At 52.4% G+C, this 25180-nt stretch overlaps 1 protein-coding gene across 1 annotated transcript; it reads left to right on the forward strand.

The window, feature by feature from the left end:
- The first annotated feature begins 432 nt into the window (after positions 1 to 432).
- Positions 433 to 24779, forward strand: SLX4 (SLX4 structure-specific endonuclease subunit). The gene is made up of 16 exons (XM_069485701.1): positions 433 to 456; positions 778 to 781; positions 4225 to 4724; positions 6098 to 6320; positions 8535 to 8724; positions 9560 to 9769; positions 10948 to 11150; positions 11255 to 11571; positions 12296 to 12536; positions 12994 to 13082; positions 14079 to 14225; positions 15244 to 15410; positions 16764 to 19018; positions 21837 to 21939; positions 22903 to 23319; positions 23689 to 24779. The coding sequence occupies exons 1-16, from the start codon at positions 433 to 435 to the stop codon at positions 24038 to 24040; spliced, it is 5442 nt and encodes a 1813-aa protein (XP_069341802.1). The 3' UTR covers positions 24041 to 24779.
- Positions 24780 to 25180: the final 401 nt, after the last annotated feature.

Below are 25180 nucleotides of genomic sequence, written 5' to 3' on the forward strand. Positions count from 1 at the left end.
GAGTGAGTAACGGGTACAGCAGTTTCTATTTGGGGTCATAAAATGTTCTGGAATTGACAGTGATGATGGCTGCATAATCTTGTAAATGTATTAAAACCCGCTGAATTGTACACTTTACAGTGTGAATTTCTGATGTGCGAATTATACCTTTAAATAAACACATTATCTTCTCTCCAAACCTGTTCCTTCACACTTCTGTGACCGCTATTTCAGTGACTGGGATCGCATCCCTCAGAGGCCGAGCCGGGAACCTGCAAGCCGTAGCAAACAAGTCAGTCATGAGAACTACCAAAGCCTTAGGAGGTCTCCGTTCTCGTCGCTCCAGCTCCTAACTCGGGCACCCTCGTTTCTCGCCCAGATTGTAGCAGCCTCCTAATGCATCTCGTGGCCTCCGGTCTTGCTCCCCCGATCCATTTTCACACTGCAACTGGAATGGCCTTTGAAAACAAAATCTTAGTGGGTTCCCGCAGACTCCAGGTTGAAGTTCAAACCCTTAATACTTATAAAGTCCCTCAAATTTCAGCCCGTGGCGAACCTCTCCGGTCTCATCTTCCCCTCAAGCCCCCGACGACTCTGCTCCAGCCAGGCCGAAGAGCTCGGGATCACCCACCCCCAGGCCGCGGCACAATCCCCTCTCCGCGGAGCCAACGCTACCCGACCACAGGGCCTCAACTTTCACGCTACCCGCTCCGGGAAGGAAGCTCCCCGGGCCTGCCAGGCTGGATTTGGGGTCTCTCCCAATGCCCCTCACTCCGTTAACTCTCGTCTGCTCCACAGGCAGGTGCGCTCCGAGGGGGCCGCCATTGTATCAGCAAACATTTCCTGTGTAACTGTCACGGAACTAGACTTTCTCTTAAAATTGCTGCGACGGCGCCGCAAACTCACCCGACTCTTCCTTGACAAGTAATAGCCTTTGTTTGGACGCGGGCTACCGCCACCCAGCCTGTCAGGCGCAGCTTCCGCCCAGTCCGGCTGCGCCCCGCCTGGCGCGGTCCGCAAGCGCCCGCCAGCGCGCGCCCGCGCCCCGAGCCGCGGAGGAAGACGGGAAGCGAGACACTTCTTCCCCGCACTAGGCCGCTCTGCGCCGGCGCACACGTAGTTCTCCGCGGGGGAGGCACTGGGTGGCGCATGCGCAGGCGCGTGGCTCTCCGTTGAGAAGTTGCCGCGGCGGCGCCGGAGGTAGGAGGAGTCGGGCTTTGGGGCTGGGAGTCTGCACCCGGGAGGAGGCGATCTTGTCACCTCGGGCCGTTTTCGCTCTCTTGGGGGTGAAGAGCCTTTCTCGCCCGCCTCCCTCGCTGGCCCTCTGGCCTCGGCAGGCCCGCAGCCGCGGCGGAGAGGCAGGACCCGCGCTTGGGTGGAGAGGGGCCGGTGCCCGCCCGGAGGGAGGACGGGGGTGGGGGGGGGGGTGCGGATCCGGATACCCTCGGTGGTCCCAGCCGGTCCAGCGATCGGGATTCTCCGTCTGGCCTTAGAGCCCTCAGAGTCCTGGCAGCCCTTTCCCAGGCGGATCCCTCAGCCCCCTTTCCGTAGGTCGCCAGGCGGGGGGAAGCAGGAGGGTCCGCCCCACACCGATCCATTCATTCATTCCGCGCCTGCTGTGAGCCGGGCGCTGAGGTAGGTGGGATGCTGAGGAGGCCCAAGTCCCCTACCCTCTGGAAGCTTGCAGTCTTGTGGGATCCGTTATGTCATTCGGCACATATTGATTGAGAACCCGTAGGAGATGGAACTGTTTTAAGACTCATATCAACAGAGATGTGGAGACTCAACACAGTTGTGCAGGGAGGAATTTGTTCTAACGGCTCACCACATCCAACAGAATACAATTCAGTTTGCTTAGTCTGACATTCCAGGCCCTTGGGAACTGCTGTCTCTCCCTGCAGCCTTCTCTCCTACTACGTTCTCTTCACTGCGATTACATCAAACTTTTTGCAGTTCATGAATTCAACAAATAGTTGTCCAACACTTACTACAAGTCAGGCACCAGATAAACCGAAGAGAATACAAAGTGAAGTAGTTGGGTCTGTGCCCTCCTAAAGTGTTGAGCATAGTAGGGGACAGATAATAAGTCGATGAATAAAAATACAAGAGCAGACACTCTGGAACCACACTGCCTGGGTTTGATCCCAGCCCTGCCACTTCAAAAGCTGTGTGAACGTGAGCCAGTTCCTAATTCTGCTTCTGCCTGCTTCCGTGCTGTAAAGGAAGGATGGCAATAAATTCTACCATAAAGGATTGTTGTACAGATTAAATGAGTTGAAAATTTGAAAAGCAATTAGAACAGTACCTAGCACACAGCAAGCATTCAATAAATATCTGTTACATATGGTTATAACCTGTGACAAATGCTATTGTGAAAACAGTGGGTGATGATAGAGATTAATGGAGTGGGGGAGGGTCCACTTACAGGATTAGGGGAAGCTTCTCTAAGGAAGTGACATGGAAGATGAGAATGAGCCAGCCATACAAGTAGATTCTAGGTAGGGGTATCTACCTAGCTTTCGAAAACAAAATGATTAATCAGATTACTTGGACAGCAGAGATTGCATTATTGTATTTGAAATGAAGAACTTTGTGCCATTAGGTCATTCAGCTTTGATTTTTGAACATCACTAGCAGTGTGCCAAAGTATAATCATTTCCAGAAGGCCCAGCCTTTGCTTATAGGCAGTATTCCAGTCATCCAAGTTTAGAGAGCTCTTCTTGGGCTGAGAAGATAGAGAAAAGTGGCCTTTTCTCTCTCAAGTGTTCAGGGGCATATAATTTTCTCTCTTTCTCTTTCTTTCTCTCATGTTGCAGTGTTTGCTGATAGAGCCTCTAACAGATGGGGGTCCTAGGCCAGTTAAGAGATAGCTTCTTTACATTCAGGAATCATCCTGTTTCTGTGGTGACTGCCCTTCATTGGGTTTGTTTTTTTTTTTGTTTTTGTTTTTGTTTTTGTTTTTTGTTGTTGAGACAGAGTCTCACTTTGTTGCCCAGGCTAGAGTGAGTGCCGTGGCATCAGCTTAGCTCACAGCAACCTCAGACTCCTCGGCTTAAGCGATCCTACTGCCTCAGCCTCCCGAGTAGCTGGGACTACAGGCATGCGCCACTATGCCCGGCTAATTTTTTTCTATATATAGATTTTTAGTTGTCCATATAATGTCTTTCTTTTTTTTTTTTTTTTTTTTTTTTTTGAGACAGAGTCTCACTCTGTTGCCCAGGCTAGAGTGAGTGCCGTGGCGTCAGCCTAGCTCACAGCAACCTCAAACTCCTGAGCTCAAGCGATCCTCCTGTCTCAGCCTCCCGAGTAGCTGGGACTACAGGCATGCGCCACCATGCCCGGCTAATTTTTTTCTATATATATTTTTAGCTGTCCATATAATTTCTTTCTATTTTTAGTAGAGATGGGGTCTCGCTCTTGCTCAGGCTGGTCTCGAACTCCTGAGCTCAAACGATCCGCCCACCTCGGCCTCCCAGAGTGCTAGGATTACAGGCGTGAGCCACCGCGCCCGGCCCATATAATGTCTTTCTATTTTTAGTAGAGATGAGGTCTCGCTCAGGCTGGTCTCGAACTCCTGACCTTGAGCGATCCACCCGCCTCGGCCTCCCAGAGTGCTAGGATTACAGGCGTGAGCCACCGCGCCCGGCCCCTTCATTGGGTTTGTTCCCCAAATTTCAGTAAAAACAACACTCCCAAGATGCACATAATTTTTTGGAAGAACATGCTTTGACAGGTTTCTAGATCCCTCTCGTCTGTTATGTAGTGATGTCCTATAGGATGATTAGACTGTGTTAACCGGGCTGTACTGAGTATTTGACAGTACAGTTACTCTGAAGACTTCTCCCTTACTCACATGCCCTCGTACCTCCTGGAAGAAATGGCATAAAATGACAATGTCTGTCTATTTACACTTAGATGCTTTTGGTTTTCCACAGATATGAAATTAAATGAACCAATGTGCTTTATCACCGTGGAGCTCTTGGAGAATCATCCGAGCACCAAGTTCATAGATCTTCTATTTTAGAGGCATCTGTTGGACAATTAAACATTGTCTCAATTGTGAACTTTAACAGAGGAAAGCTTTAAACATGTTATTTAACCACAGGCCCAGCTTGAACAAAGATACTTAAATCGTTATGGAGAGGAAAACAATACTTCTAGTTCAGTGGTGCACTCTCCAAGTATCTAAGTGAGAAGCAGAGAGGAACCATAATGAGGTTGTGAGTGGGAATGAGGCTTGGCTAGACTTACGCTTGGGTTCACGTTCTCACCTGTGTGCGTGGCCCAAGACTGACTGTCACTCCTCTGAAGACCAGCCGGAAAGCCTTAAACCTGGTCAGATGATGGATGAGTCCGATGAGGATTTTAAAGAACTCTGCTCCAGCTTTTTCCAAAGGGTGAAAAAAAATGGAACCAAGGAAGTGTCAGGAGAAAGGAAGGCACAAAAAGCCTCAAACAGCACTCAGATAAGAGGCAAATTGAAAAGGACCAAACAAGCTGCTACCAAGAGCAAAAGCCTTCAAGGCCCTGCGGAGAAGAAACCTCGGTCTGGCAGCCAGGCCCCTAGGACTAAAAAGCAAGGGACAACCAAGCTGCAAGCAAGTGAAACGGCTGTCACTGTGAATGGGGAGGGAGGTGTGCTTGCTCCTGCTCCAAATCAGCCTGTGCTCTGGGAAAGAGCACAGACCACTCAGACAGGTAACCAGGCAAAAACCACCTCAAGAACTTTCCAGGGGAAACCAGAGGTGATTTGTACTATTTTAAACCAGGGGTTGAAAAACTTTGTGAAAAAGGCCAGATAGTAAATATTTTGGCTTTGTGGGTCATACGGTCTCTGTCGAAACTATTCAACTGCTGTTGTAGTGAAAAAGCAGCAGATGATATGTAAATGAGTGGGCATGGTTGTGTGCCAGTAATACTTTATTTACAAAAACAGGCAGTCAGCCCATGACCATAGTTTGCTGACTCCTGTTTTAAACAATAGTCGTAAAGAATATAACCCCTGTGTGAATTTTTCACATGATTATGTTTGGAATCCTCTGCTCTTTCAGAATTTCCTATGAATGTTTACGTTGTGTGGTTGACATGAGTTACACGAACATGAAATTAATGCTACTTCTCTCATTTTCTTAAATTCATTCCAAAGTGGGTAAATTGGAATAGGCCACCCATCTAGTCAGGCTGCTGGGAGGGTGCCGTATGGGTTTAAGTCCCAGGAGAATCTTCAGGTCCTTCCTTTCTCTCCTCTAAAGACCTTTTATTCTTTTCTCTTCCTTTTTTTTTTTTTTGTTTGTTTAAAGCAGCTTTCTTGCCCTGCTGCCCTTGGCATATTGAGCCATGTGCTTAGCATACCTTCTTCATGCAGAACTGGAAACCAGCCTTGCATATATAATATACCACAAACTCTTTGGGCTCCTGAGTTCTGTTTCTAAATTCTCCTCACTGTCACTTCCTGAAATTAATTAACTTTTTTTCTAGTGTGGACAGCATCACCTCTCAGTAAAGTGGTGGTGAAGTCTTAGCTCGCAGACACTGTTGTAAGGTTTCAAGACTGTTGCCCGACCAACACTATTGGCCTCTCCTGTTCCCTTTGCGGGTCTGATGAAAACTATTCATGATTCCCCAGAAAACCGTACCCATGTGCATACCTGTGAAATTGACACACAGCTTCAGGGGGGTCTCATGGATCTCCACTGAAGGCCATCTGTGGATCCTGATCTAGAAACACGTAAACCTTTGTCATTAATATGTCTTTAATAACAGCTTTATTGGGATTCACATTCCTTTTAAAGTGTACAGTTAAGTGGTTTTTAGTATATTCACAGTTGTGCAACTGTCAGTACCTCCGACCTTTAGAACATTTTCATCGTCCCACAAATAAACCCCAAGCTCAATTAGCAGTCACTTCCTACTCCCTCCTGTCATTGATACTTATGTCTGCATTGCCATAAAAAAAGAAGTTACCAACAAGCAGTCCTGTTCACATTTGTGAGTCAAACCTAAACTAGTTGATAAAGGACTCCTTTGAAACGTGGGTCTAACCTCTCTATCTGGTAGAAAAGTCTTTTATTTTTCCAGCTACAACAGATGCTTGTGAATATTTTCCTCCTTGCCAGAGAATGCTTCCAAGAGCAACTCCCAGCCACCTCCTTCCTGTTTGACGACAGAGGTGCCAAGTCCCTCCAAACCCCGCACGGCAGAGCTGGTCCTACAGCGAATGCAGCAGTTCAAGAGAGCAGGCCCCAAGCGTTTGAAACATGCTTCGGAAGAGTGCTCCCTTGAATTGGCATCGGAAGAAAATGTCCCAAAGGGCCCTCAAGAGGAGACGGTGTCAGGGAACGGTATGATGGGTGTGTTTCTGTCTTCCAAACAGAGATGGGTTACACTCTGACGAAGGGAGGCAGGGAGAAACCAGCGTCTGGTGGTTTTCTGCTGTGGGCCTGGTGTTTTACCTTTGCTAGCACCTTGGATCTTGCCAGAGAATAAAAGGTCCCTTGGGTCATTTCCCACCTAGCTTCTTTGACAAGGTAACTCTTCTTCTATTTTATTTTTATTTTGACTTTTTATTATGAAATTTTTTCTTTACAGAAAAGTTTTAAAAAATTATAATGAATGCCCTATACCCTCATCCTAGATTTAATAATTGTTAATATTTGGTCCTATATTTTTATATCTCTATAAATATGCATATTTTCCTTTTTATTCAAAAGTAAGTCATAGACGACTTGTGCCTCACCACTAGATTCTGCGGCATAACCACGATCCTGTTATCACACCTAATTCCATAATATTGCCTGGGATCCAGTTCATATTCAAATTTCCCCAATTGTTACAAGGATATCATTTATAACGGGTTTTTTCCTGAACAAGGACTCAATATTGCTAATATATTTATTGTATATTGCTATAGCTCAGCAGTCTCAATTCTAGAATAGTCCCCATCTTCTTTTGTTTTCCATGACAGTGACTTTCTGGGTGTTATTTTTGTTTGTTTTTATTGAGGCAGGGTGTTGCTCTCTTGCCCAGGCTGGAGTGCAGTGGCATCATCATAGCTCATTGCAACCTCTAATTACTGGGCTCATTGATCCTCCTGCATCGGCCTCCGTAGTAGCCAAGACTACAGGTGCGCCACTATGCCTGGCTAATATTTTTATTTTTTGTAGAGACAAAGTCTTGCTGTGTTGCTCAGGTTGGTCTTGAACTCCTGGCTCAAGCAGTCCTCCCACCTCAGCCTCCCAAAGCGTCAGGATTATAGGTGTGAGCCACTGCACCCAGCCGACACTTACGCTTTGAAGACTCTAGGCTGTCCTACGAGATTTCCCACTTTCTGGATTTGATTATTTCTTCATGGCATCATTTAGCCCCTTCCTCTATCCCTGGGATTGCTAGTTTGATTGGCTCCAGGTTAGAGTCTGGCAACAGTGCGTCACAGGTGCTGTGTATTTCATATTGCACCACCCCAAAAGGCACCTTAGGACATCCTATTCTTTATCCCCTAGATAATATGAATCCTCATTTCTGATGAAAATATACGAAAGGAAAAGAAATAGGAAGAAATCGTGTTGACAGACCTATAGCTAGTAAGTATGTAGGCTCTTGGTGTTGCATTTGCACATTTTACTGTAAGCATGGAGGATGCTCAGGCCACCCCAAAGGTTCACACGTGCAGCAATTTGACATCCTGCTGAGGCATTGGCCTGCAACGCACGTGGGAGGTGCAGCGGTATCGCCCAGCCGGTGCGTGAGCCTAGCACCTGCCCTACATTTGACTCATGTCTCTTCATATCATGCCTAACAAATGCTCAGGAAGAGATAAATTATTTCTTTGTTAAAAAACAAAACAGGGCACCAAAATGAAGGTGTGTTGCTTTCTGGCTTTGGTGGCAGGCAAGGTCGGCTGTAGTAATATTCACAAACTTGGGGGTTTAGGAAGTTCTCAGGGCGTATCTTCTGTGAGTGCCCAGGGTCTGCTCCAGCAATATCAGAGGGGCCGCCTTGGAAGCCATCTCAAGACCAGAATCAGTCCCTCCATGGGTCTCACGCTCAGTAACAGACGCTGCCTTTTAATCACCAAAGGCATTTCACTCTGCCCTGGTTCTGTGACGGGCTGTAAAAGGTCAGCAGTAGGGAAAGGTTAAGCTTTGATGAGAAAACCCAGATCTGTTGGAATAGGAACCTACGGTGCCTGAGGTAGGCAATTTCAGCAGAAATGGGGAAAACAAAAGGCAGGTTCTTCAGGCTTTGATACACAGAGCGTGGTCCTGGACTAGCAGCGTCGCCGAGCCTGGGGGCTGTTGGAAATAAAGTATCCACCCCCCACCTGGACCCCCTGCACCCGGACCTGCATTTTGACAAGCTTCCCAGTGATCCGAGCGCACATTAAAACGTGGGCAGTGCTGTTCCAGGAGCCCCGTTTAGTGCTCATGTCACCAGGCAGCACAGTGCTGGTCTCTGGTCTCTTAGTGCTCTGCCTGGTGCCCACGTGTGACGCAGAGTTCCGAGGGTGAGCTTGCCTTTGGGGTTCATCCTCATGGCTCTTCCGTGCTTCTCTGCAGGGTACGGGTCTGGGCTCCCTGCCACAGAGAGCGATGCTGCCATGGCCTTGGCCCTGCAGCAGGAGTTTGCACGGGGAGGAGCGTCCACGCACGACGATAGCCTGGAGGACAAGGGGTTGTTCTTCTGCCAGCTCTGTCAAAAGGACCTCTCAGCCATGAGCGTGGCACGGAGGGAGCAGCATGTGAACAGGTGGGAGCAGCTTCGACCGTGGCCCTTCCTGTGCGCGCCACAGAATCCCCGAGACTCCTCACCGTGATGACAGCACCTCAGTTTTCTTGTCAACCTACCCTTTTTTTAAAGTAACTTTATTGAGCTATAATTCACATACCACACATTTCACCCCTTTAAAGTGTATAATGCAATGGCTTTGGGTGACTCACAGAGTTGTGCACCCATCACCCCCAAAAGAAACCCCATACCCACTAGCAGTCGCCCAGTTGTCCCCCCCCTCCCCCGGCCACCGCTAACCAACCTTCTGTCTGTATGGCTTTGCCTATTCTGCACACTTCGTACAAGCGGAGTCACGCAATACTCGTCCTTTTTGTCTGATTTCTTTCACTTACCAGTGTTTTCGAGGTTCATCCGCGTCGTGTATCAGTGCTTCATCCTTTTTATGGCTGAGTCACATCTCGTTGTGTGGACAGAGCACAGTGTGTTTGTCCTTTCATCCACGGGTGGGCAGGGGATTGTTTCCGCCTCTCGGGTCTCCTGAGTGGCGCTGCTGTACACGTGTGTTGCGTGTATCTGTTTGAGTCCCTGTTTTCGGTTCTTTGGGTATGTACTCAGCAGTGGGATTTCTGGGTCCTAAAGTAACTGTTTAACCAATCCTTGCTCTGTCTAGCTAACTTTGCTAGCAGATACGTAGTGTCTGGAGGCTGACTGCTGGGCGCTGTACAGGCTGTGTGGAGGGGTTGGCTGTGGGGAACATGCTTTGGCCACAGCACGTCCGTGTTGACATGGATCCCACTTGCTACAACCCCACTGCGGCGAACGTGGTTCTCTTGTATTTACTGTTTTCCTCCAGGTGCTTGGATGAGGCTGAAAAGGCACTGAGACCGTCCATGCCTCAGATCCCCGAATGCCCGATTTGTGGCAAACCGTTTCTCACCTTAAAGAGCAGAATCAGTCACCTGAAACAGTGTGCAGTGAAGATGGAGGTCGGGCCCCGCCTCCTGCTGCAGGCCGTGAGGCTGCAGACAGCTCGGCCTGAAGCAGGCGGCCCACCAGCATCCAGGTGAGTCAAATGAAAAGGAAGAAAACAAGCCAAATAATGACGTTTGTTTAAAAAAACAAAAACCTTTTTATAGTGTTGGAGGACAGTGGAGGCCTCTTTGATTGATCTGAGGTTGAGACGGGGCACAGTCTAGAAGGGCCTGAAGAGGGACAAATTCTCCAGCCTTGAAGGCTTTGGAGTGGCCCATTCAGGTGTGTCCGGTTTCCTCAGGGTCCTTCTGAGATGTTTCTAGTCCCACAGTCCTGCAGTCAGTACCCTCCGGTGATGCTGAGGATTTGATGTTCACTTCGCCGCATCCGTGTCTTTGTTGTAAGGCAGGGTTTCCACCTCAGTGTAGCCCAGTTTTACACAGTCAATGTAAGATTATTCAGCACAGTTCAAAGAGTTGCTGAGACAATGCTTAAGTGTTACAATAGGAGGCCTTGCTGACAGCTAGGAAACAAGTCCTTGGCCTGCAAACCACAGCCACTCACGTGGCGGAGGGTCAGGCCAGCTCCACACTGCCCCTGCCCCCGAGGATGCCAGAGTTGACCCCAACTTTATAGGGAGCAAAGGCAGCTTGGGCCCTAGACTTTTCTAGGTTTGGGACTTCTTCCTTTGACAGCCATCAGGAGCAAAGAGAAGGCCAAGGGCGATGGCTCTGCTGGTTCTGGCCACTGCCTTGCACACGGGCTGTGGGCAGCTGAGCTGGGCTAGGGCCGAGACCACAGAGGGCAGAGGTGGGTTCCCTTAGCTGGCGAGCCTGTGTGTGTCTAACACATCCACATGAGCACCGTAGGGTCGAAAGCCTTGAGTAGGTCTCAGAATGAACATTACCCAGGCCATTGCTTGCCTCTTGGCAGGACTGCACTGAAACAGCCTGCTCAGATAAAATATGTCTGCTTTTAAAATATCTCCAAGTAGGAAAGAAGAAGATGTGTGTGGGTCCTTCTAGAAGGTTGTCAGAGTAGAAAGCTACAGGAGGTGGACTCTATCATGGCGTCTTTGAGCCTCCCGTGCCCTAAGGCCAAGCCTGGTCATTTGGAACTCAGGTGGTCATGGCAGAGGTGCTGGTCCAAGCGCCCACTCGCCCCTGCACCCCTCGCATGCTGCCCCGGAGCCCCCTTCAGTCACGGGACCAGCGTCAGAAGTGTAGGCACCTCCAGTCCCACTGCCTTTTCCCTTTGGCCGCCTTGCAGCTTCAGCAGTCACGTTGGGGGTGTGAAACGGAAAGGAGCCACCAACAAGAAGGAGCCACAGAAGAGGCGGAAGGTTGATGAGGCGCCATCCGAGGACCTGCTGGTGGCCATGGCTCTGTCCCGATCCGAGATGGAGCAGTGTCCGGCTGTGCCAGCGCTCAGGCTGGAAAGTGCTTTCTCCAAGAGGATACACCCAGGAGCAGGTACCTGTGGCCGGGAGCAGTGGCCCTGGGAAGAGACCACTAGTGGGTCCCAGGACGAGTGGCCAGATTCCACTGCTGACCGTGTCGCTTCTGTTTCTCTCCAGAGAAGAAAAGTCGCAAGAAGAAAACCCCGGTTTCACCCCCGAGGTTATTGGTCCAGGACTCCGAGACCACAGGCAGGCAGATACAGGAGCGAGTGGCCCTGCTCCTTTCCGAGGAAGCAGAATTGTCCAGCACGCCACCGCTTCCTGCCAGCAGGGTTTTAAAGGAAGAGTTGGAAAAGGCCAGCTGGCGTCTGCCACCACCTGAGGGGAAGCGGAACTTTCTGTGGGAGAGCAGCGCCCTGACTGGAGCCTGGGCTATGGAGTCCTTCTACACAGCCGGCCTGGTCCCGCCCCTTGTGCCCCTGCGGCCGGCCTCGGTGAGCTCTTCCCCTCCGGACAGGCGCTGACGGGCTGCGGGGAGAGGTGGGCAGTTCCAGAATGGCAACACTGGGTGTCAGCGGCTGCACCAATGGAAAGTCCAAGGAAAGGGGAGGGAACCAAGGGGCGTCGGCATAGTTTATTTCCATGTGCAGCAACTAGATGCCTTTCCTGGGAAGCGCAGGGAGGGAGACCCTTGCTTCGCACACCTTAATGTGTTCCTGGAGCTGATTGATTGATTGATTTATCTTTGCATTCATGCTGGTTTACCTGGAGTTTATTTAAAACACAGAGCCCCAGGGTGGCTGGGATAACGTCTGAGGGGGGGCCCCGGGAACATGCATTATAAATACGAGCTCCAGACAGTCTTGTGGCAGGTGGCCCTGGAGTTGGTACTCCCCTGACTGAGGCCATTCAGAGGATGTCAGGAGAGTGGCAGGCCCCTGGGGACCACCTCTGGCCTTCTGGTAAACCTCTCTGCAGACTTGGAAGCCACAGGGCTGTCCTTGGCCATGACAGAGAAGCCTGTTGACACGCAGTGATACAGGAAAGCGTTCTGGGGCTGCTTCAGGCTGTGGCTGGTGCCCTTGGGGACCCTCTGTGCTCCACGGCCCCCATCCCGCTCTGCGGTCTTAGGTCCAGCTGTGCACACTGTGGTGGCCTCTGCAGGCCGTGCATCAGTGCAGCAGCCACATGGTCACTCTGATTACTGACTTCTTTCAGGGCCTCACGCAGGAGCCCGTGGCGCCACTGGTGCCACCTGAGCAGTCAGAGCCGGGCGTGGGAGGACCACCTGCTCTCCACAGCACCCCCTCTGTGGGCCGCAGCCCTGGGGACCCATCACCGTCGGCCAGCCAGAGGGAGCACCAGGCCCTGCAAGACCTGGTGGACCTGGCAAGGGAGGGGCTGAGCGCCAGCCCATGGCCTGGCAGTGGGGGCCTGGCTGGCTCGGGAGGGGCCACAGGTGAGACACTGGGTGGGAGGCTGGGGCCAGCCCTGTCCTCCTGGGCCTCCCCTCCCTGTGGCCAAGGCTGGGGTGGACCAGACCTTGTGCCTCTGTGACGGCAGCTCATCCCAGGACGATGGGAGGGTGCGCAGTCTCAGGGTGCTTTCACTTTTTTCTCAAAGGCAAATGTAATACAGGCCTGTCGCAGTTTTCCTTCAACTTTAACCAAGGACAGAGCCGTCTGCCCACAGCAAGTGATCCTTTGGGTTACTTTTGTCTATCTTACTATTCTTTTACCTCCCTGTTTGGGGAGGTGATAAAAACAGTTCGTGGGGGGTTTGTTTTAAAAGATGTCCTCAGGTAACAAGTGCCACCATACCTCTGGGTCCAGCTCAGCCTGCGGATGATGCTGTCTGCTTGGCAGTGGACGTTACTGGGAGGTGACATTCTGTTAACTTGCGGGTCCTTATCTCAGGGTTGGACTTGGTGCCCAGTGACCTTCCACTGACCGGGTTCGTCCTGCCACCCGAGGAGAAGCACCTGGAGAGGGGCAGCCATGCTTCGGTAAGGCCTGGCTCCTCCTGCCGCGCGCTGAGCTGTTGGGCTCGGCCCCTCGCTCTGTGGCCCTGGCCGCTCTCGCTTGTTGTAAGGCCTGTCATGTGCGGGGTAAGGTCGGCCCACCTCTGGCCTCCAGGCCTTGCCATGAATTTGCTGGTCTCTCGAGAAGCATCTCTGCTTCCCAGAGAGCTGACACATGCTGACAGCCTGTGAGCAGAGGCAGAGAGCGTGCACAGGAGCCTGTCTGCCCTCTGGAGCCCTGCCCTGATGGCTTCTGTCCTTTCTGTCTTTGAACTCTGTGGATCATCCCAGTAGTCGAACCCTCAGAGCCTGCTTTGTCCTGGGAGTCCGGAGGGACCACTGTCTCTCGGTTGGGTCCTGGGCTGGTTCCAGAGCACAGCTGAGCAAGCGGGGGCCTGGCCTCCAGCCCGCAGGCCAGTGTTCTGCGTTGGGATGGCCTGGGGTGGGGGCTGGGTTCTCCTTAGAGTGGAACTCATGCCGTTAAGATATCAGCATCAACCGAACATTGCACAAAGGGGCCAGCCTAGTGATGTCATCGCACCTAGGCAAAGAGAGTAGACCTGGGGCTCACCTCTTGGCCAGGTCCCCAAGCTGCTTGGACTCAGGGTCCTCGTGTGTCACAGCGGGCTGGTACATTTCCTCCCTGGGCTGCTGTGAGCGCTGAGTGCACGAGCACATGAGACTCGTTAGCCTGACCCCCACCGTGCCTGGAGCTCTCTCCTGCCTGTCCTCCCGCTCCACTTGCTGCCTGTTTCAGGTCAGGGAATACGTTGCAGTAGAGAACTTGAGAAAGAGGCTAGTGTTTTGCTGTTCTGTATCACCGGGTGCCTGAAGGAAACTCAAAGGTGAAACCGAGCACAGGAACCATCCTGGAAGGAGAGCGAGGGTCCCAGCCCACCCTGGCACTGCCTCAGTTGGCGCGTCCCACAGCCCAGAGGAGCGCCACAGATGGCAATGACGGCTCTTCCTCGTCTGTTTCAGCTCTCCCTCGGGTTGCTGGTTGCTGACTTTGGTGCCATGGTCAACAACCCACACCTGAGCGATGTCCAGTTCCAGACGGACAGCGGGGAGGTGCTTCACGCCCACAAGTTTGTGCTCTATGCCCGATGTCCGCTTCTCAGTCAGTATGTGAGTACGCGGTGGCCACCGCGCACCCCTCCCAGGCCCTCCCCTCCGTTCTCGGACCAGGCCTCCCCCTGTCTCTCCTGCTGCCTCCTCCCCCTCCCTGTCTCCCTCACTTCCTGTCCCCACTGCTGCCACGGTAGGGAGAAGATAGAGAAGATACCTGGAGAAGCGACAAAGGCTCAGAGGGAGGTCAAGCAGGCTGTGAGGGACTGTGAGAGGAGGGCCTCAGGACTGGAAAACACCAGATTTTCCTTCTTTTGAATGAAAATGCTTTGTTTCCCGGGCTTATTTCCACTTTCCTCTGTATAATTATGGTCTCCCGGCCGATCTCTTTAAGGTTGAGTTCTGACAAATGTTTTCAGAAACTTCTCCTCTGACACATTCTGATGTCCATTTGACTTGAATGTCACGAATCCAGCAAACTGCTGCCAGTCTCTCTGTCAGAAAGTTCTGGACCCCTTGATATGTCTATCAAGAGGAAACTAACTGGGTTCTTTTTTTTTTTTTTTTTTTGAAACAGTCTTGCTTTGTCACCCAGAGTGCCACCGTGACGGTCAGCCCTAGGTCACAGCAACCTCAAACTCCTGGGATCATACGATCCTCCTGCCTCTCAGCCTCCCGAGTAGTTGGGACTCTAGGCATGCACCACCATGCCCAGCTAATTTTTTCTATTTTTAGTAGAGACGGGGTTTCACTCTTGCTCAGGCTGGTCTCGAACTCCTGAGCTCAAATGATCCTCCCACTTTGGCCTCCCGGAGTGCTAGGATTACAGGCATGAACCACCGCACCCGGCCTTAACTGGGTTCTTGAACTTCCATTCCTGATACAATTTGACAACAGAGAAGTGTTAGGCCTGGCCTGCAGAATCACTGGCCAGAAAAATGCGTCAACACTAGCTAATGCTTTTCTTGGGGCAGGGGGCTGTTTACGAGACTAGAGACTCCGAGGACGAGATGGTCTTCTTTACTCCAAGTTACGACTGTGCGATCCATAAACCTTCTGTATTGTATTTCACCCTCAGGTGAACAACGAAGGCTTCTCTGCTGTAGAAGACGGGGTTCTGACCCAGCGCGTCCTGTTGAGTGACGTGAGCACAGAGGCCGTCCTTGCATTCCTGCGCTATCTCTACGCTGCGGACACTGGCCTGTCCCCCCACCTGGCCCCTGAGCTGAGCTCCCTGGCCCTCAGGTCTGGATTGTTCTTTCTCTGTACGCCAAAACCTTCAAAACTGACTGGTGAGGATCGTCAAGTTGACAGCTCAAGGGAGGGTTGTGTGCAGAAGGGTCAGGGCTGAGGCCATCAGAACTTCAAGTCCTGTTTATACCTTTTATCTTATTTCTTACGTTTTTTGTTTTTTGAGACAGAATCTCACTCTGTCACCCTGGCTAGAGTGCAGTGGCGTCATCACAGCTCACTACAACCTTGAACTCCTGGGCTCAAGCGGTTCTCGTGGCTCAGTCTCGCAAGTAGCTGGGGCTACTGGGATGTGCCACCATGTCTGGATAATTTTTTCTATTTTTTGTAGAGATGGGGTCTTACTCTTGCTCAGGCTGGTCTTGAACTCCTGGCCTCAAGTGATCCTGCCACCTTGGCCTCTCAGAGTGCTAAGATTACAGGCGTGAGCTATGATCCCAGCCTTGTTTATACCTTTTAATCCCAAATTCATGACCAGCAATGACCTTGAACAGAGCTTGTTAGGGGCCGAAAAGTCCTAAAAGTCTTGAAAGTCAGGCCAGAATGGACACTTGCAGGGCACCGAGCGCTGGATGGGGAAGATGCTACCAAGTCCCATGGCTTTTAGTGCCTTGGGCGTGATAAAAGAGAGTGACTCTTGGCCTTGGCACCATCCCCAGCACTGTTGCTCCTGGCTTGTTCTGCCACTAGAGCTGGACAACGGTAGTCCTTTCCTGAGTCCCAGAAAATGGAAGTAGAGAAAATGCTGAGTCTGTATCCCATGACTGTGCAGCTCCCGGCTTGTCCACACCAGTCTCTCAGCAGAGACAGCTGGTGTATTGCACCTCCCGACGGGGCTGCAGGACCTCTGGGGTAAACCCTGTTCAGCCAAGGCTTTGGCATCCGTCAGGTGCTTTCTTGGGAAAGGAATGGCTCAGCCTCTGGGGTTCAAAATGTACTGATTAGACCACCGAGCCTTGGTGCAGGGGCCAGCTGGTGTGCTCGTCCGCCGGGGCTGACCTGCCAACAGGTCCAGGCTGCAGTGGTTCATCTGGCACCATGTCTCGAGGGCCTCTCGAGGGGCGTGGGCTCTCCAGTTTTGCAGCCCTGCCAGTTCGTATTATCTCAAGTTCAGCCTGGTGCACAGTAGTTAGAGAACTCTGCGTGAAAGTGTTGTAAGTCTCTGGTTTCTAGAACCAAGTGGCCTGGGGTATTCCTGGGCAGAAGCGTGGGCACTGCCTACGAAGAAGAGCTGGGAAAGGCCAGGGGTAGTCATGGTTGTTCCTCCTCGTGACGACTCGATCCCGGTGTCCCCAGCGCCCCGCCTTCATGCAGCGTGGCCATGACACTTGGTGTTCCCTGTTGCAGGTTTGGCATGAGTGAGCTGGCTCACCTGTGCGAACAAGTGCCTCTCATGACAGACTCAGAGGGCGAACAGTGGGAGGAGAAGGAAGATAAGAATTGTGAAAGCAGAGCAGAGAATTTCCAAGAACTCTTGAGGTCAGTGTGGGTAGATGAAGACGAGGAAGCAGACACTTTGTTGAAATCCAAGGGCCACAAAGAAGACAGAGAAAAGGTGAATGAAGCAGAAATGGAAGAAATTTATGAATTTGCAGCTACTCAGCGAAAGCTGCTCCTGGGGGCAAGAATACCAGACGCTGACGAGGACGCTGACCACCATGAGGACAGTCCAGTCTCTGCGCATATCCTAGCGAGCGTCCAGGTCAATGAACGGTTGGAAAAAGCAGAGAACATGGAGTCCTCTGAGCCAGGAAGAGAGGAGGCCCCAACCAGCTGGGAAAACGTGCGACCACTCCAGAGGCAGCCTTCACACAGGGAGGGGGGTGCAGAGACCCATGAGCAAGAGGCGCCCAGGGAGGCCCAGGGTCATTCCGGCTCCTCCAGCCCTCTGGGGGGCTGTCCCCTTCCGCACACGGAGGATGCCCACGATTACACGCAGCTCTTTTCGTCAACTCCAGGAGAATTCTCTGAGCTGTCCCAGATAACAAGTGATCCTGAGGAACAGGGTGGCGCTGTCAAGGAGAGGGGCAGGGAGATCCCTGCTTCCCAGCAGGTGCCCCCAGCGCACCCATGCTGCTTCCTGTCCCAGCCGCCTCAGGGAGGGAGTTCCAGCCAGTCCCATCTTCACCCTCATCACACAAGCGGGTCGTCCCCATTGAAGCCCCAGTCGCATAGTGGTGTCTCCCATGTGGCCTCCCCAAAATCACCGTCTCCAGCTGTGCTATCAAAGCAGAAAAGGGACAGTAGTGTCGTTACGTTATTTAAAGAGCCAGGCCACCAGAAAGGCAAAGAATGTAGTTCCATGCTGGAACGCAAAAATAAGGCGGTCCTGATTTCCCCAGAAAAATCCCTGTCCATTGACCTAACCCAAACGAAACCTGACCATTTGAGTCCCAGAGCTCAGAACTCTGCATCCAGCGTGAAAAAAGAAGATGACATTATCCTTTTGTTGGATTCAGATGAAGAGCTCGAGCTAGAACAAACCAAAATAAAGTCAGTTTCCAGTGATCCCCAAGAAGAAAGGAAAGTTCTAGACACCAGCCCCAAGTCTTCTGAGCTGTTTTCTGTCATTGACGTTGATGCAGATCAGGAACATTCCCAAAGCCCACCAGGAAGAGAAGCCGAGCTGTGGCAGGAGGAGGGGGAGGGGTGGCCAGAGAAGCGGGGCCCCGTGGGCAGCAGAGGGACCCCCTGGCTGTTCTGTGACCGAGAGAGCAGCCCGGATGAGGACAGCACCACGGACTCCTCGTGGCTGGTGCCTGCCACCCCACTGGCCAGCAGGAGCCGTGACTGTTCATCCCAGACCCAGATCACCAGCCTCAGGGCCAGGGCGTCGGTGGACGAGGTGACTCTGCACACGCCTGCAGCCTTGTTGCGAAGTGGGGAAGGGAAGGAAGCTGCACCGGAGCTGTCAGTAATGGCGCCCCAGACACTGTCATCGTGCCGTGCCCCCGGCACTCCAGGAACTTCTCGCAGCAGAAGGCAGGTCCTCAGAAGCCCTTCCCGTGCCCAGCCCCGGCACCACAAGCTCTCCTCCCCGCTGGCCCCTCGGCCCACCTCAGGAGGCCGTGTCCATCTCACCGGGCAGTTCCCGAGTCGCTCGCCGCCGGGGCCGAGCCTGCAGAAGCCGGCGAGCGAAGTGGTGGAGGTTAAGGATAGTGAAGATGAGCAGGAGGTGGCCTCCCACCAGGCACACAGCAGCCCCCCGCTGGACAGCGACCCCCCAGTTCCTGTTGACGACTGCTACTGGCAAGTGGAGCCCCTCTCACCGATTCCAATCGACCACTTGAACCTCGAGCGGACTGGCCCCCTGAGCACCAGCAGTCCCAGCAGCCGGGCGAGGGAGGCCCTGGACAGCGGTGATGGCCACTCCCCGGGGCTCCTGGGTATCACCCCCATCCGAGGAAACCGTGCTGCCCAAAGAAAACCTCCGGAGAGATCCTCATGGGCCGGCTCCCCGGGCAGCAGCAGGCTGAGCTTCTTGAATTCAGCTCTGTGGGACGATTGGGATGGGGAAGAGCAGAGGTCTCCAGAGGCTCTTCCTGTGTCCGAGCCACAAAGCCCTGGTCCAGCTCAGAGGCCCGAAGAGTCAGAGACACCCAGTGAGTAGCCAGGAGGGCTGGGGACAGGGAGGGCTATTGTCCTTTTTTTTTTTTTTTTAAGAGACAGGTCTCACTGTGTTGCCCAGGCTGGACTCAAATTCCTGGCTCAAGCAATCCTCCCACCTCAGCCTCCCTAGTAGCTGGAACTACAGGGGCAAGCTACCATGACAGCTTTGTCTTTTATGTATCTTACACTAAGGGGACGTGGCGATCTTCGATGGTAATCAGGGGCCGGCGCTGCTGAAGGGCCTGCTAACCGCAGCAAGCCCTCCCGTTGCCTCCCAGACCCCTCCACCGCGGAGGGGGAGTCAGCTGTTATCACACATGTGCTTTGTAGCCAGTAAGTCAGCATTTCCCAGACTTGCCCGGGTCCCCGGTGTTCACATGGGCACTGGTTAGACATCTACGTCTCTGGACCCTGCTGCAGAACACTGAGCCAGCAACTTCAGAGGTCACAGCTCTGTCCAGCAAGCATCTCCGCGTGCCTTAAGATTCGTGTGTCTTTCCTCATTAAGTTAACCGTAGAATGGCCATTGGACCCAATAATTCCACCCTTACGTATATATCCAAAACAACTGAAAACGGGCTCAGAGACTCGTTTGCGCGTGTTCATGGCAGAGATATTCACAGTAGCAAAAGGTACACGCAAACCACGTGCCCACTGACAATGAATGGGCAAACCGTGGGCTGTCCGTACAATGGAGCGCTACGCAGCCGTAAAAGGGAATGAAGCAGTGACACCCACTACAATGTGGGTGAACCTTGGAAACATGCTGAGTGACAAAAGCCTGTCACAGAAGACCATGCGTTGTATTATTTTGTTGACATCAAACGTCTAGAATAGGCAGATCCGCCGAGACAGAATGCAGATTCAGCGCAGTTGCCTGGGGGTGGAGGGAGGAGGGAGGAGGGATGAGGAGTGACCCATTCATTGGGTACAGGTGTCCTTCTGGGAGTGCTGAAAATGTGTTGGAACTAGATAGAGGTGTTGGTTGCCCAACGTTGTGAATGACTTGAAGCTGCTGAATTGTTCACTTTGCAATTCTTTATGTGAATTTCACCTCAGTTTAAAAAAAATAAAAACAGGTAGGGCAGGTGTGGGGGGCTGGAGAGTTTGCAGCTGACCAGCACCCAGGCGGGCTGGGGGAACTGCAGCAGGCTTCAGACCTGTGCACCTCGGTCTGAATCTGAGCTGGGCTTCAAGACAGATGCTGCAATGACAGGAAGCATTTTTCAGACAATAGAGCCTGTTTTCATCAGAGTCTCCAAGGGCTCCATGATCAGAAAAAGGATAAGAACCAAAGTCTTTGTGTTCCTAATTTGCCCCGTTCCCCATTTGTCTTTAAAATACTTTTATTTTTTTTGAGACGGGATCTTGCTATGTTGCCCAGGCTGGTGTCGAACCTCTAGCTCAAGCCGTCCTCAGGCCTTAGCCTCCTGAGTAGCTGGGATTACAGTAAAATACTTACTTTTTAAAGTAACAGCCTTATTGAGATATAATTCAAATATCATAAAATTCACCCTTTTAAAATGTGTATAGTTGAGTGATTTTTAATTAGTATATTTCACTAAATGTAAGTATATTCACTTACATACATTTTAGTATATTCACTAAATATGGTATGTTTACTAAAATATATTTAGTGAATATACTGAACCACCATGAAATTTCAGTTCAGCAACTTTTACTTATGCAACCATCACCACTAATTCCAGAACATTTTCGTCATCTCAGAAATAAATCCCATGCCCATCAACAGTCCCCCTGCTCCCCTTTCCCCAGCCCCTGGCAGCCTGCACTGTACGTTCTGTCTCTATGGATTTGCCTTTTCTGGATACTTCCTATGAATAGAACCGGACAATACGTGGTCTTTTGTGTCTGGCCTCTTTCACTTGGCATGAGGTTTTCAAGATTTATACATATTGTAGCATGTATCAGTATTTTATTCCTTTTTATGTCTGAATAATATCCATTGTATGATATTCCACACTTTGTTTATCCATTCACCCACCAGTAGCCATCTGGGTTGTTTTCACTTTTGGTTGCTGTTAATAATTCACGTACAGGTTTTTGTGTGGATGTAAGTTTTCATTTTTCTTAGGAGTATACTTAGGAGTGGAATTGCTGGGCTCTCTCTCGCATTTGGAGGAACTACCAGACCGTCCTCCGGCGTTGCTGCGCCGTTTTACGTCCCGGCAGCAGCGAGTGAGACGCACCGCTCCCCGTCCTCACCGACGCCCGCTGCTCCGCCTCGCGGATTACAGCCATGCTGGCGAGTGCGAAGCGATGTCTCATTGTGGTTTTCATTTGCATTTCCCTTGCAGCTAATGATGTTGAGCATCTCTTCATGTGCTTATTGGTCATTTATAGATCTTCTTTGGATAAATGTCTGTTCATGTTTTTTAATTGGATTATTTGTCCTTTTATTGAATTACAAAAAAATACTGATGTCTACGCCTGCTTGAAGGATATCAGTGTTATCCATTGTCTCACATTGTCATCGTGTATTAAGACATTTTAAGTTTATGCACATAAGCTCTAGTCCTGTGCCAGGCTGTTGGGTTGAACAGCCCCAGGAGCCCTGTTCACCCAGCATCAGCGTCAGACAAGCATGGTCCCCAGTGTGTGCTGTGGGCTGCTTTCCGACGGGAAGATAGGACTCCAGACAGTGACGGGGGTGGTCATCTCTTGCTTTCATGGAGCAACGTGGTGGTTGGGTTGTCTTCAAGTGCAGTATTCTTGGTGACGCTACCAGTATGAGATGTGGTAAATCCACGTCTCCCGTGCTAAAACTTGTGCTGCTTTTGTTTTACTCAGAAGGTGCTAATCAGAAGAAGAACCTGCCCCCAAAAGTGCCCATAACTCCAATGCCAAGGTATTCCATCATGGAGACCCCGGTGCTGAAGAAAGAACTGGACAGGTGGGTGTCGTTCTTGCTCATGGTGCTCTTTTCTCTCCTGTACATAACCAGGCTCAGCAAGCCTGGGAGTGGCAGGACCCACCACATTGTCCCTTCAGGTCTGGGGGGCGCAGCTGGCTTGGGAGGAAGGTTCTACTCTGCACAGAGCCTGTGTGACTGCCCAGGCCTCTCCGCACACTGTCCCCTGGGGAAGCTGACAAATTAGACTCCTTCAGGTGACCCTCTGGGTAACAGGTCTCCATGTCCCACATTGGTAGGAATGGGGCCCTAGCTAGAACAGTCAGAGTGGGGAGACCTGGTGTTGTAAAAGAACATTAAAACTATCACGTCAGCCGGGCGCGGTGGCTCACGCCTGTAATCCTAGCACTCTGGGAGGCCGAGGCGGGAGGATCGCTCAAGGTCCGGAGTTTGAGACCAACCTGAGCAAGAGTGAGACCCCCCGTCTCTACTAAAAAATAGAAAGAAATTATTTAGACAGCTAAAAATATATATAGAAAAAATTAGCCGGGCATGGTGGCGCGTGCCTGTAGTCCCAGCTATTCAGGAGGCTGAGGCAGAAGGATCGCTTGAGCCCAGGAGTCTGAGGATGCTGTGAGCTGGGCTGACGCCACAGCACTCTAGTCCAGGCAACAGAGCGAGACTCTGTCTCAAAAAAAAAAAAAAAAAAAAAGTATCATGTCCATGAATGCTGATTTTCACCTTAGACACCCAGGAAAGTCACTGCTGCCACCATCACTCAGAACAGGACAGTCACGTCTCTTTTGGAATAGTCTCTAGAGTAAGCTTAGTTGGCGCGTAGGACACTAACCTCTGATGCTCCTACAAGCCAGGCATCTAAGGTTTCAGTCCCACGAAGCCGTCCGCTGGGTGTGCGGTGATGACTCCGCCAGCACGGGGAAACAGCACACAGCACGGAGACAGGCCTCGCGGTTGAGACCTGACATTCACCTTTTTCCTGTTCAGGTTTGGAGTCCGCCCTCTGCCCAAACGCCAGATGGTTCTGAAACTGAAGGAGATATTCCAGTACACTCACCAGACCCTGGAGTCCGACTCTGAGGATGAGATCCCGTCCTCACAGGTGCCACGAGGGGCGCCTCCCAGCCAGACCCACACCTCTGAGACCCACAAGCCTTCAAGGACAGGAGACCGTGCCCAGCAGGAAGCCACTGTGGGCCCCGTGCTCCAAAGGTCCAAGGGATCTGCTAAGACCAAGGGCCCACGGCAGCGAAAGCAGCAGCCCAGTGGGAGCGTCCCGCCCCTGAGCACGTCACCAGCCAAGGAGGCTCCTTCAGGCCCTGGTGGCGACACCCAGCTCCCAGCCTCCCAGGAATCTGTGGCCACCTCTGTGGACGGCAGTGACAGCTCCTTCAGCTCACAAAGGTAACCAGACAGAAGCAAGTCGGAGAGTTGGCACAAGCAAGGCCTGATGGCCGATGTTCAGAAACTCCTGTTGCCTTCTGGGTTTGAACTGTAGGAAACCCAGGTGGGTTTAAAGGGCTGCTCCCCTGACCCTGAGCGGACCTGGTTCCTTGCCCCACACGCCTGGTCTTTTCTGGCTGAGGGCGGGAACCTGCTGGAGTAGCCTGCAGGGGACTGTCAGGCCGTCCTGCAGCCCTGGGGGGTCATCTGTGCCCCCTGCCGGGCTCCATAGGGGCCCTAGAAAAACACCTTCCTTCAAAGAGGTTCCTGGTCTCTGGGGGTGGGGCGGGAGAGAAAGGGTGTTGCAAAATGTCGTCTGGCTCTTTTCAGTTCTTCCTCCTGTGAGTTTGGAGCAGCCTTCGAGTCTGCAGGTGAAGACGAGGGCGAGGAGGGGGTCAGCGCGTCGCAGGCGGCCGTCCGGGCGGCAGACACGGAGGAGGCGGTGAGACGCTACATCCGCTCCCAGCCGGCCTTGTACCGGAAGGTGCTGCTGTACCAGCCCTTCGAGCTGGGGGAGCTGCAGGCGGAGCTGAAGCAGAACGGCATCCGCGTGGCCACGGGCAAGCTGCTGGACTTCCTGGACACGCACTGCATCACCTTCACCACCGCCGCGGCCCGCAAGGAGAAGCTCCAGGGGAAGAGGCGGCATCCCGTGGGCAGGAAGAAAGGGCAGCGGACTTGACAGGGCCGTCCCCACCCCAGGGCTCTCAGCAGCCCGTGGGGTCTGTGCCCTGCATCAGCCCCCACAGGCCACCTGCAGGGAGGACCTGGGACACCGGTGCAGGTCGGGCCTCCACAGGCACTTCTGGGCCTCGGGATCCCGTCAGCTCCGCACCCGTGAGAGTGACGACACACTGACCTGGGTCTCCCTCTTCTGGGCTCCACTCTCTGGAATGGTATCAGGAGAGTGTCACCCGCTGGATTTCGGGCCACCAGCCCTGTCCCTCTCTCAGTGCCCATAGCATGTCTCCCTTGAACCCAGTAGGGGCCCATGTGTTCTGGGGGGTAGTGGGCTGCCGCCAGGCCAGGACAAGACCTAATTGTGCCACATCTGCATCCACTAATCCCAGGCACGACTGCCCCATGGGTCTGTGTCCTGAGGTGGACGTCAGGGCCAGCCTGCCTGGCGGCCTGGGCCTGTCTTCCTTCTCAGCACTCAGACCAGTACCAGCGACCACCAGCAGACCAGGTGTCCACAGGATCCCTGTACTGCCACGTCCCAGGGGCAGTTCTCCTGGCCCAGCTGTGTCTCCTGAGACACTTGTCATTGTCACCAGCAGTTTCTAAACTGGGCCATGCACAAGGGCCCAGCACAACTCTGGAGCCCCCAAAACAAGTGTGCTCTTTGTTGGTGCTCGTGTGTGTTAACACTGCCTCCAGCCTCAGGAGCAATGTGGGCCGAAGGTGAGGGCCGGACAGAAGGACAGTTGGGTCTCCACTCCCTGTGAATGTCCCTGTCTGTTCTAAATGTGGTGCAGTCAGTTTTATGTGATGTGCAATAAAAACAAAAAGGCTTTATCAAACCGAGATGCCACACTCCACATAAACCAGGAGGGCAGCAGGTGAGAGCTGGAACCGGTGCTGCCCTGCTGTGCTGGGTCTTGGTCTCAGGGTGGCCCAGCCTGCTGCTGCCTGGTTTCTGTTTGGTCCTCAAGCAGCGGACGCAGATATTCATCCGCCATCCGCACGTTTGCCTGTCCACACACCTGCATTCGATAGAGACCTGCAAAGCGCTGCTCTGGTCTGTTGGGCTCTGTGGAGAGATCAGAAACAGGCCACTCTCAGCACGTCCCGTCCTGTCTAGTGGAGGGGACATGCTGGC

This window comes from Eulemur rufifrons, chromosome 14 (assembly GCF_041146395.1).
Source record: "Eulemur rufifrons isolate Redbay chromosome 14, OSU_ERuf_1, whole genome shotgun sequence".
Lineage (NCBI taxonomy): Eukaryota > Metazoa > Chordata > Mammalia > Primates > Lemuridae > Eulemur > Eulemur rufifrons.